General features: G+C 43.6%; 1 protein-coding gene across 1 annotated transcript in view; it reads right to left on the bottom strand.

Annotated features, from left to right (window-relative positions):
- Positions 1-12,443, bottom strand: part of dnah7 (dynein, axonemal, heavy chain 7) — a 58,741-nt gene that overhangs the window by 16,360 nt on the left and 29,938 nt on the right. The window contains exons 36-50 of the mRNA XM_062564959.1: positions 12,026-12,223; positions 9,381-9,536; positions 8,997-9,165; positions 7,944-8,070; positions 7,373-7,592; positions 6,599-7,225; positions 6,119-6,364; positions 5,562-5,791; positions 5,112-5,442; positions 4,665-5,011; positions 4,050-4,230; positions 3,731-3,916; positions 3,219-3,382; positions 2,245-2,399; positions 545-735 (exon numbers count right to left, since the gene is read on the bottom strand). Of these exons, the coding sequence (XP_062420943.1) occupies positions 545-735; positions 2,245-2,399; positions 3,219-3,382; positions 3,731-3,916; positions 4,050-4,230; positions 4,665-5,011; positions 5,112-5,442; positions 5,562-5,791; positions 6,119-6,364; positions 6,599-7,225; positions 7,373-7,592; positions 7,944-8,070; positions 8,997-9,165; positions 9,381-9,536; positions 12,026-12,223 (3,528 nt within the window). The remainder of the gene's footprint in view (positions 1-544; positions 736-2,244; positions 2,400-3,218; positions 3,383-3,730; positions 3,917-4,049; positions 4,231-4,664; positions 5,012-5,111; positions 5,443-5,561; positions 5,792-6,118; positions 6,365-6,598; positions 7,226-7,372; positions 7,593-7,943; positions 8,071-8,996; positions 9,166-9,380; positions 9,537-12,025; positions 12,224-12,443) is intronic.

The following is a 12,443-nucleotide window of genomic DNA, read 5'->3' as shown; positions in this document are numbered from 1 at the left end:
GTGGACTGACCAATTGCCATGAAAAATTGCAAGGCTAAAAACCCATTCCGCATTTTAGACCCCCCCCCCCCCCCCCTAATTTTGACAGGATTGACTTATCAATTGATACCTCCCACTAAAAAAAAAAAACAGATCAGCTTACAGGATACAAACTGAAAATACACTGCTCCACATAGTCAAACCTCACTGAAGAGTCAGTACCAGCTTGTGGCATAACACAAATCCCAGGAGAGAACGGAAAAAACTACCTGGACTGCTATTAGGTGTGATGGAAATTAGACTTCCTGTGAGACTCTGCTGTCTAGGAACTCTTTCCAGTAACTTCTGTTTTGGCAGCTGCTTTCTTGTGGGAGATACATCCCCAGACGGACTGAGGAGTAGCAGCTCAATCTGCATTAAAATGGTTGGTGGAGTGTTTTTTTGTGTGTGATTTGCGCGCGTATGGACGGAGGCAACAAGACAATCCCAAACACATAAATACATTATGAAGACCCAGATACAAAAAAAATGTACTGCAGCCTGAGGATGTTTCTCACTGCGGTACCTTGACGGAGGTCTCAGGCAGGTAGTGTGGGTTGCGCAGCTTGGTTGTGATGTAGAAGCGAAAGTCAGGAGCATATTCGATGGTGGAGTCTCCGAGGCGGATACACAAGGCGCCACCCTGTTTAAAGGTCTGTCTCAGCAGCAGGGGCTCCAGGATCGGGTCCAGCTCCTCTCCGACATTCTCCAGCAGCACTGAAAGGAAATGTTCCAAATTTATTTATATTTTTAGATCAAGAGAGGATGACACTTTGGTAGTTTGCTTTATTGCAGTACATTATGCTGCTGTTGACCAACTACACTGTTGTACTGAAAACAGTTGGAAGTATTACATGATATAAATCATTCCCCGTCGTCACACCCGAGACCGATCTTTGAGCTGCAGTGGAGTCTAATTAAAAGGGATCTCTGATTCTCTGTGAAAATCTATGGTAGCCTTCCTTTTAGCATCAGGTCAGCTAATATTAGACTTTTTGTAGAAAATAACATGAATATTCTTTTTGTTTTACTTGTCTTAACTGGTCTCTTTACATGTCGGACTTCATCGTGTGTGGTTTCCTGCCTATGGGAAGCACTTGAGGAACACTGTCAAACCTGTGCAGCACATGCGCAACACCAAGAAACCAGTGAGGCAAGTATAACATTATCAAGTGCCTTATTCCCATGACATCATTATTAATGGGATTTCACATTAAGTATGATAATGCTGTTCTGATGTTAAGAACAGTAGCCCATCTATAATTGACGTGACGCCTGAGGTGATAACAAAAGTTTTTATACGGCATTCAGAGTCAGTGACAGCTGATGAACTTTCTTTCTGAAGATAGTGAACCAAATCAGGTCATCCTACTTCTCCAATTGTTTTTGAGTATTATTTTATCTTGATAAATCAGGTTAATATGGCATTTTTGTAATTTGGATACCAAACCTGAGTCTAGCCTTTTAAGACATTCGTCTGGGATTTTTTTTTTCAACCGTGCTCAAATAAAGAACACTTGCACATAATCAGATTACAGGCAGCAAATAAAACAGCAAGAAACTGTAAAACTGTGAAGTGGAGGGTGAAACTGTAGCCTCCGGGGACTATTTGGCACCCTGCAAGGACAAAAGACTCTCTGAACCGTTAGCCTTGCAATCTGCCAGTAAGCAAAGACCCAGTAGCTGGCTGAGCTGGGTCATTATTTAGATGTGTTTTTAATAGCTGTATAGCTGTTTCTGTCATCTTCTAGCTTGGATTCTTCCCTTGCTGTTCCCCTCAACCCCCATGCTAAGACTAAAAGACAACTAAAGTATAAACATGCACTGCTTAAAAAACAGCAAGAAGGGATTGTTGCATGACAACACGAGGGAATATGACTCTGAAACTGGGCACGACGAATCTTTATGCAGACTGCATATTTGAGCTCTCCCCCACTTGTATGATTTACAGTAGTTTTAAATACTGGTGGTGCTGTAGGTCAGAATAACATTAGAACATCTCACTCCGAAATATTGCTGGTATGAGTCCTTCCTCTGCAGAACAGAGAACAAAGGAGAAAAACCTTTTCTGCATAGCACTTTACCTCAGTCCCTGTGGTAAAGAGAGACCTCAGCAGGTGTTAAGAAGAACTGCAACAACGTGGGTGAGGCGCACACACACACACACACACACACACACAGTCAGCAACAGCAGAGGCATTAAATGAGAGAAAGACTTGTGCTCACCTGGCGTGCCAAACTGGATGCAGTTCTCCAGAGTGCGTACAAAGTCAGCATCACTCAGCTTAATGATATGCAGACTACTGGCCTTCTCCATGTTTTTCACCCACTTGTTGGCCTGGCCCTGGGGATCAATCATCAGGGGCCACCGCCTGGCGTTCCTACACACACACACACGCACGCACGCACACACACGCACACAGAGAGAGAGAGAGGTGGGTGATCAGTTGGTGCTGCCTTTGTGTTGGAGTGAAAGATCTTGACTCAACTATGAGTCAACACAACAGTAGGGGGCATGTTGGTAGACAAGAATTAAAATGTACAGAGACAGGAAATTTACTTTGAGCACAGTTAGACAGCTCACAGCCGGGTAACACACCAGGAGCCATGATATTGTGATTAAAAAGCAATGTTACTTCTTCATTTACAAAAACAAGCAGATGCCTCGTGTCTGTATTTCCGTGCACTTGAAGTTGAACCACACAATGTAACTTGCAGGAAAGGTTACCTCCTCCTCCTTCATTAGGGTTGAATGATTTGCATTGGGCAATCTAATCATGACCCATAAATTGTAACACGTTGTGCACCAGGTACAGACACATGCACTCTGGAGCCTATTCCTTGAAAAACTTGCGGCGTTGAAAAAGGTCTGTTGCTTTACCTCTATTTCAGCAACAATTTGCTGGCTCTAAAATGATTTGAAAAAAAGGACTTTTAAAAAGGCAGTTGTCAGTGTGTCTTCATGTTACTATGCCATCTTAAGACGTTCTCCAAATCCTGTCCTTGTACAGCACTTTGCAGCTTGATTGTGTAGGAAAAATATTTTCCAGTGGCTGTCGGCCAAATCTCAATATTAAATAACTCGGATTAGGAGCAGCTTAAAAGTTGCTTGAGACATCCATAGTTTGTTGATTCTCCTCGTTCTTATTGTACTGAGGAAAATTTGATGCGTTTTCTGTAAAGATGGTCTGTAAACTCACGAGATTATGATAGCGTTGTCTATGGAGAAATTGTCTGATGGTAGGCCATCAATGGTCCATGCACGAGTCTTTATTGGGTCGCCCAGGGAGTTCATCAGAGACATGTTGCGGGAGCACGGGATCTCTCTGCTCTTGGAAAGATTCATCCACTCCTCCGTCTGATCCTGGAGAGGAGTACATTTACACTTCATGACTTTTTGCTTCACGTATGATAAAGGAAAAACATAATAGCTATTGAACAACTTTAGCCGTGTATAGAAATAAGAACTAATCCACTCTCCTCATTTCTGTGCAGCATCACAATGGCACTGTGTGTGATACAGTGTAAAAGATGACCTTTAAATAGAGGCTTTGTTTTGGAGCCACGTGAGACACAGTGAAAGTGCCTCAGTGTTCACTTGCTATGAAGCATTGAGCTTTTATTATTCTGAGGGTGTAAGGGCTTCAAATAAAAAATGAATACAGACTTACTATGCACTTCCAAGTAGGCGCTAGCTGCTCCCTCAGCCTACCTGTCTGTAGCTGGAGGTGAAGGCTCCCAGATAAGCAACAATGGCCGCTGAGATAAGGATGTCCCCTGTCAGGTTGTTGTAAAGCTCCCCGAGATTGACGGCCATCTCGCTCCAGCGAGTCTTCTCTCCACCCAGGCCTCCAATAAGCTGCTCCGCCCGCTCCAGCTTCTTACTGCACAGATCCACCTGGAAGACATCAGAGGCGGAGGAATGCACTCGGGCTGTTTTAGCAGTGTGAAGCTCATGCCAGCTTTAGCACATTTGTGTAAAGTCATTGACTCAATCTGCAATCACACAGCCAGATGTAAAAAGCACAAACCTGATTCTCCAGATCAGCTTTCTTGTGTTTGTTAGCCTCCAAAGTCTCCTGAAGCTTCGCCAGTTTATCTTGGACTTCTTTGAGGGCAGCCTGCTTTTTCTGGAGGCTCCCCATGGCCACCTTCAGCTCACCCTCAGCCTGTGCCAGCTTCTCCTTCTTGGGAGCCACAACCTTGGCCACTCTGATGTAATAAGAAGTAAACGTTCACAAGATAAAGAATCTCATAAGCCGTGCAGAATCTAGAATGAGCTGGACGCGATGGATTCATATTTGAGCGAAATAGTGCAACAGACAACATTGTTAAAACCCAAATCAAACATTGTTTTTTGTATGAACTTTCTTTAGAATTTGTATTGTCCTATATTATTGTATGAATGACAACCTTTAGATTCTGGAAATATGGGTACCATTTAGGAGTGTCACAGTCATGATGATGAAAATGTTCCTTTCAATGATCTGCAGCTTGATATGACTTTGTTATATTAATCACTTGGTATATGCATGGTAGAGTGAAGTTACAAATTACCGAGCTTCATGCTTCGACGGATTAAAGGCTCTCAAGTATTATGGATCAAATTTCATAACCAAAAACACAGCAGGAGACAAATCACTTACTTGTCATACTTGTCCATGGCGCAAACCCACTTACACATTCCTTCAGCTGCAGTGGATGCGGTTCGAATCTTCTCAGGTACAAAGTCTGGGTTGGTGATGTACTTGTTGCGGATGATGGCGATGAAGCTCGGTGGGATGTTGTCCTTGTCATAATCATGGAGGCTTTGGAGAAACTTCATGTCTCCCAGAAGCTTTTTGGCCGGGCCCCAAAAGTCCTCTACTTTCTTACCAGAGCCTGATGGGTCAGGCACGCGATCTGGCTTGATGCCTTTGAGAATGCAGATTGCCTCCATAACCAGTTTGACAGCTGGAGGTGGGCTTTTCATTGACTTCATCACTGTGATATCCTGTATGTAAAAAGAGCCACACTCTTATTACTCTATCCCAGTACACCTGGCCTTTGAGTCAACACTCGGTCACTATCCTACAACATATTGCTTCTTTTACCTGGTTGGTCAGAGTATTGAGAGCAGAAAGGGCTGACTCCAGGATAGGCATGGCTTCATCCAGCTCGGCATCACACTCATCCTTGATGGCCTTGGCGGCCATGGCTTGTTCGTTGGCCACTGCCTCATCCACACTTACCACCTTCTCTGTCTTGGCCACCTCCACGGATTCATGCTCAATTACCACCATCATCTCATCCACCTGCTTGCTGGCCACACGCAGCTGTGGCTGTAGAGCCTCCAGCTCAACTTGCATCGAGGCCACTTGGTCTGCTGCTGACTCCAGCTTCTCGAGACCCACCTGGTAACGACGTTTCAGCTTCATCACCTCACTGGACAGAAGACGTAGAAAATTCTTTTACTTCTGTACGCTGGAAATAGGCTTTTGTGTGAAGAATTGTAGATCTGAAGAGATCCCAATGTAACACATACAGAACATCTTAAATCTTACGCTCTTTTGGTCCTCAGAAGGGCCTTGAATGTGGAAATGAGCTCCAGGTATGAGGTTGGAGTGACGTAGTTGTAGCGCTGCAACTCTGTCATAAAGCGAACAGATAGTTCTATGGTTGAGGTGTGGAAGCTCTTGCACATCTCGATGCATCCTTCTCTGTACTCATCGGTCATCTCAATGTCCTCCAGGAAACGACAGGCTACAGCCTGCAGGGCATCCTCTGGCCAGGGCTTATAAGAAAGGAAATATTATGTACTGCAATTGTGCTAGCATGGATAAATTCACTGTTTTTAGTATCTGGTTTCTGGTAATGTCATTGGTGATCATTAGAGAAAATGTGTATCAAGATTTGGGCTTAGATCCTGCATCCATTTTGCTATGTGTTGAATTAAAAAACAACAACCAGATAGTTGTCTTACAATTTGCATTTTCAACCCCCTTTTGATAAAGCAATACCATTCCTGGTCTACAATACCGTACCGGTCTTTTGATTGACTGCCTGAGGGATCGTTTGATGTGACTAAATGCACACCAGAACGCAACATATAACCACTCACCTGGAACCAGTTAATGGTGCAGCAATTAATGAGGGCGGGGAAGCTCCTCAAACGGTTCCTAAAGGCGTCTCCAATGGGACTCATGGCCATCACCACATGCAGCTGTGTGCGACAGCGCTCTATGAACATGTTGAAGAGGGACAGCGGGCTGCCGTCCGTCCGCTTGTCGCGGTCCCGTTGCAGGTCCAACACGTGCATTTTTTCACATATTTCCTGCTTTTCGTCAACTGCAAACAGATTTGGCACCTGGAAAGTAGTAAAAAAAACAACAGAGTGGTCTGTATTTCCTTGCTGCCTTTTGAAATAGAAAACCCCTACTGTATTTTCTTGCAGAGCTTTAAACCATCTCTAAATCTATCCGCACATCCATTCTTCTTCCCTTTATCCAAACACTCATTCACTGAGGATGAAGTCATTGCATGTCATCTATAACTCAACTTGTCTGCCAATCCAGCTACGCCACCCTCCCAGTCACTTTACCTCGCCAGTGTTGAGCAGGTTGCCAACGTCCTCCAGGAATGACTCCATTTTGATTTGAGTGTCGGTGAAGAGGAAAACGCCGTGAATTTCCCCCTGTGTGGACCTCCTCATGAAAAGCTTCAGGTCATCGTGCCATTCGGTAGTCCCATAGGTCTTGGAGATCTCAACCTGGAAAAGCTCTGCCTCCGCCATGTGGGCAGCCAACCGGGTGAGGGACTGTCGCCCGCTGCCGCCCACGCCCACCAGCAGGGCGTGGCCCCTCGGCTGCTTGAGGATGCGGGAAATGCGGCACACGTGTTCGATGGCAAAGCGGAAAAGCACCAGGTTCATGGGCGCCTTGCTGATGTTGTTGTACTCCTCCAGGTGTGAGTCCGCCACCTGCCGGAGATGGTCGAGGTTGTGCACCTCCCGGTAGTTGCGGTCCTCGCCCTTAGGGTCGTGGAAGTCGCAGAACATGAGGCTGCGCAGGTCATCTTCGTTGACTTTCCCGTCCTGGTCCTGGTCCAGATGTTGGAAGAGCTGATGGAAGTCTTCCTTCATGGTAGTCCGGGAGACGGCCTCCAGATGGCTCACGAGCCAGGATCGATCTGTGTCGTGTACCAGTCGGTCATAGTATACCCTCAGAACCTGGGGATCAATACAAAAAAAAGAGAGCGAGCTATGGACGGATTGCTACACAAGAAACCTCCAACTTCCAATGACAGGTGGGGCTGTCCAAATGTTTCTGATTGTCTTTAGTTACAAAGCTGTCAGGTATGCTGTGTACAACATTACCTCGTGCACCCACAGCCGTTTGATGACAGACGGTTCATCTGCAGTCTCCGGCCGCGACAGGCAGATGCCCTGGATGACCCGGGAGACATCGCGCAGGTTGAACAAGTAATGGGACTTTGTGGGGGTTGGAAGCAGGTTCTCGGTGGCCTCTCGGTACACTGAAATAGTGCTATTAACTATCTGAGAGGTGAGTGCAGCAAACGGCTTGGGGAAAGAAAACCTGCGGATGGAATTGTTGATTCGTTGTTGAGATCCTGTTTGGATTATTTTCTATAGTTTACCTATGGAATTGAGTAAGTCCTTGTAAATATAAATATATAAATATATATATATATATATATATTTAGGGATTTTCTTTTGTCATTAAAGTATTTAAAACAGGAAAAAGTAGGTAAACACTACTTTGTTTAGTTAGTAAACATTTTTAAATCCTTCTATTGCTAAAAGTGGGCCGACAACTTCATAGTTCTTGAAAAGTTGAGGCGCTGCTGTAGCCACATTTAGAAGCCGTATTTTTTTGGAAATATTGTAAAAATAAAGACCTCACAAATGACACATGGTGTGCACTTACTGCGTGGTGAAATGCCAGTCTAAGATCCTGGAGAAGATTGTGTACATGGTCTTCTCATCAAAGTCGTTAATGGTAATCATGTTGAAGTGGCGCAGGTACCGAGGTGTGACGGGGTTCCTCCCTCCACCTGAACATGTGAGACGCAAAAAAAAGGAACTATAATCTCTGATAAACATTTCTGATAGACATGTTCCGCTGCACTACCTCAGTACGGTTATTTTTCATTGCACAGTGACAACTTGTTTCAGACAATGTTCTGTTTTTGTTCTAGTCTATTTTTCTTCTATTGAAACATTATTTCTACTAAAAGAGCATCATGCAATCATTGCATTTGTCAGAGATTATATACGTAATCCACAAATTGCTCCCCTACTTCCAGTAATATGATACTATTCAAAAGGTAACTCCATTCATTTGTGACACTTGTGTCCTCTGTGAAACGGCATACAGGGATGGAAAAAATGAGTTATCCAACATCTGAGGGTCTCATCTCCTTACACAACTCATCATGGGTTGTAAGGCAATCTAAGTCAATTAGAGCCTACTGAAATGATGTTTTTTATAGTTCTGTGATGTTTGCTTGTGATGTCAATTTTGACTCCAGTACATGTGCAACAACAATTTTACATTGGCACATTTAGATTGCTTGTTTGTGTTAGCTAATATCATAAAAAGTAAAACTCTTATCCCGGTGTGGGTCTGCAACTGAGACAATGGAAACATCGGTGAGCGCGGGTATCAGGAGCAAAGTTGGCTGTAAGTGTGGCTGCCGCAGTCTCTTTAAAGCAGTTGTTGCAGTCAGCTGCTTCAGCGAGCAGGAGTGCTTTTGTGTGTGCACTGGTAGCTGAAGTGGATGTGGCAAACACTTGCTATTTGTAAGCACCCGAAGGCAGCGACGGAGCTCCACGGAACAGCAGCTAGTGGATTGTGACATTGACTCAGCAGCACTTCAGCAGCAATTAGGAGACAGAGGACAACCCATCCGGGGCTTTGGTCTCACTGCTGCAACAATACACTTTTCATGGACTTCACACTAACACAGCTGCTACCCACCAGGTGGTCCCATAGCACATATGACCTGGATATCCACAAGGTTGATCCTGGAGCAGTCCTTCATGTCATACCAGTTCCAGTGGTCCAGCCACTGGCGCAGCAGCTCCACAGGGGGTTGGGCACCATAAACCTCCCGGGCTGGCATGTTCACATCATCCACAAATATCACCTGATGGGATATATAACATTGGTACACGTGGATACTGATGACAACACTGTGTATCTGATATTGAAAATGTATTTTGTTTAGATCCATATTATTCACAGATGAATCTCAAAATAAATGTACTACAAATCTACAAATATTGGTGACTCACTTCACTGATAACAGTTACAGTAAGGTACCCACATAAAACATCATTTGAACTTTTAAAGAGACTTAACCATTTTTTTCCCCAATGGGGGGCCGAACACTCCTTTGCGCCGCTTGTCTAGCTTGGACATTATAATGTTTTGGGTCTGTGCAGCTGTGGTCTGGGCGGAAAAGTTGATGAATAAAGGGCTGTAGACATCTTTCTGCAGCTGATTCAAGAGGAAGTCCTGGGAAAGAGATATCGGAAATATGAACACAGATTATCAAGATTATTGTATATCTTCACCTTGGATCAGAATAGTCTTTAATGTGTGTGTGTGTGTGTGTGTGTATATATATAATATAGTATATGTGTCTACACACACACATAACAATAATCCAAAATGTTATTTTGACTCAACAAATACACATAATCAATTAACGACTTGAGAAGGGAAATCCTTATTTGGTTAAAAAGGATTTTAGGTATTTCAACCCTCTGTTGTGAATTAGCATGCCAAAAAGCTTGTGCTATGCAGGTAGAGCAAAGAAAATTACAATTTCCATTTTGATCCTGGCAAATGCTTGTGATAAGCGCTATAATCTAATTAAATGTGGCATTTAGTGAGTATTTCATTTGATAAAAACTGGATCACAGTTAATCCCCATAAATTACTTGAATGAAGCAAGGAATTAGCTGCCCTGTGAGATCACTTTGTAATGTTCTGCATGTCAAAAAGATATAATAGATTATTTTTCTCTTATTTTGAATTAAGGGTTTACAAAAGGGCATTTTAATAAAAACTGAAAGACCCTTTTTGCAATGTTTTGGACATAAGAAAGGTTTACACAGAACACTCAACAAATAGCATAGTTTTGTGTGGTTTAATGTCTTTTATCATGATTTGATCTATTTTCAGGGTACGTTCAGAATTTGTCCTCACAACACATTCTCAAACTTCTCCCGTGCACATATGCTTGTGAAATCGTGTGAGTAACGACATGCATGATTAAAGGGGACTGGCGATGTGAATGATCACAGGGTGCAGCCAAGGTGCATCATCATCCTCTTGTCTGCATGTAAATTATAAACTGATGGCACGGCTTCTCTTTGTCTAACTCCAGAGTAGAATGGGGGTGCTGACGGAGGCTTGTGTACAGCTGCCTGATCGCACTGGTGCCAGCAGCGTGACAGGCAAATTCCTATGCTCTGAGTGCAAGAGTGCTTGATTATCATGGCAGCCACATTTGGGATTCAGCCACGGTCTGACGGTTGCGGCACGGGACAGAGCTGCTCCAGCGCGCGGGCCGGCAGGAAGTAGAGAACATGGCAGGCTCCCTAGTGCAACGATCTCTATCCACCCCAGACCTCAAATTCCAACACACTAATGGAGCGACTAATGACGCAAACGGAAGTTGGAGGGGATTAGTCTGTTATAAATAGCTGAAAGGTCTGCTGAGAGACACTCTATTTCTCCAAGGTGGCCGTTTCACACCTGGTGTGCATATAGCCTCGCTGCCTCAAAGAAGTTGTATTTTCAGAGCACTTACTCTATTTTCCAGAGGCTGTGACTACACTGCTTAGAAATGAATGCTCACTTATCCTATGAAATGCTGTCATTGGTGGCATAGCCTGGGTATTTTATTTGCATGGGATAACAATCATTTGTGCTAAAAAAGAAATGCTTTTGAGGCCAATTTCCTGTTCTCTTGAAGAGCAGACAAAAATAGAATCAGAGCTAAAAAGGTGAAGACCAAGTACTGAAATTAGTTCCCAGCATGATCACATTGTTGAGCTGCATTGATGTGCACAGCTTTACTAATTTCAGTACTTGGTCTTCACCTTTTTAGCTCTGATTCTATTTTTGTCTGCTCTTAAGAGCTCTATAAGAGAGAGTACAGGTTTGCTACTTTTTAATACTTCTTTAATGCCAATTTAGCCTACATCTAACACTGTTTGTATACTAGTTAGCTAGACCAGCGGTTCCCAAACTTTTTTTCCTGCGCAGAGAGGATGTCTTCAAACATGGCATCAATGCGCCGCGACACAGTGTTATTGGACACAGGAATCATGTCCCAACTTTTTTGCCTCTTTCTCTCCAATCATACACTCTACCATTTCTTTCGCCGCTAGCAAACACACGTCTTCGGCAATTGTGTGCGGCAGCCCCGTTCTCCCTACTGTGTAACTGAGCGGATATGAAGCCCGTAATGCGTCTTTCGTAGACCCAATGCATGAATTAAACTGTATTTATCTATGTATGTGTATGTATCTTTAATAATTGTCATGTCCAGGAAGGGGTGTCAATCAGATTGTCTCGTGATTTCCTGTTTTATTTAGAAAATTCCTCCTTCATTTTTCAACTTGGTGTTTATTTTCTAGATCCTTTTGTTCTTAGATTTAGCATAGGGCCTTTTTCCTCTACCAAGAGTGATTTTAATTTGCTTCCTTTTTGTTAATAAACTTTGATTTGATGCATTTGGGTTCAGGGCCATTGTCCGGTTGAGAAAATAATAACAGTAAATAACCGCAATTGTTGTCCACCTGTGGCTAAAATGTCACGGTACTGGTAACTATTCTGACGTTCTAAACCAAACTCCTAAAATGGATTGAGCACAGGTAACCAAGCAGCAGCCAAGAGTTTTGTTTTTGAATGTTAAGTAGCCATTGCTGCTGAAATCTGATTTACGTGAAGCACCGTGAGGTTAACAAAGTAAGGCAAAGCAGACGACTCACTGTAATGTAGACACTCTTGCCGGTACCGGTGGGGCCGATGAAGACGGTGGGCTTCTTGTGGGTGACGAGGAGCTCCGTCAGCGCCATGTAGCGTACTGTGTTTTCGGTGGGCACAATTATCTCATTGAACTGCATGTCTTTGCATATAGGGGGAGCGGCCTTTAGCTCATCAGTCCACAGCTCCCACCTGCCCGGGCCCTGAAGAGGAATTTGGAGAAAAAGAAAGATCAGATCAACCAGATGTATGTAGTCATTGACTTCAGGTTAGGCTTACAACAACATGAAGCACACAAATTGCTTTGTGTGTATTATTTGAAATAAAAAACACAGATGTTTTTGCATGAAACATCTCTAATTGTATGCAAATGTTCCCGTCAGAAATAATTCATATCCTTTAAATTAGCAAATCTATAGCAAT

This window comes from Pungitius pungitius, chromosome 10 (genome assembly GCF_949316345.1).
Source record: "Pungitius pungitius chromosome 10, fPunPun2.1, whole genome shotgun sequence".
In the NCBI taxonomy this organism is placed as follows: Eukaryota; Metazoa; Chordata; class Actinopteri; order Perciformes; family Gasterosteidae; genus Pungitius; species Pungitius pungitius.
Note: the sequence above shows the minus strand (reverse complement) of the source record. Positions and strands in the feature narration are given on the sequence as shown.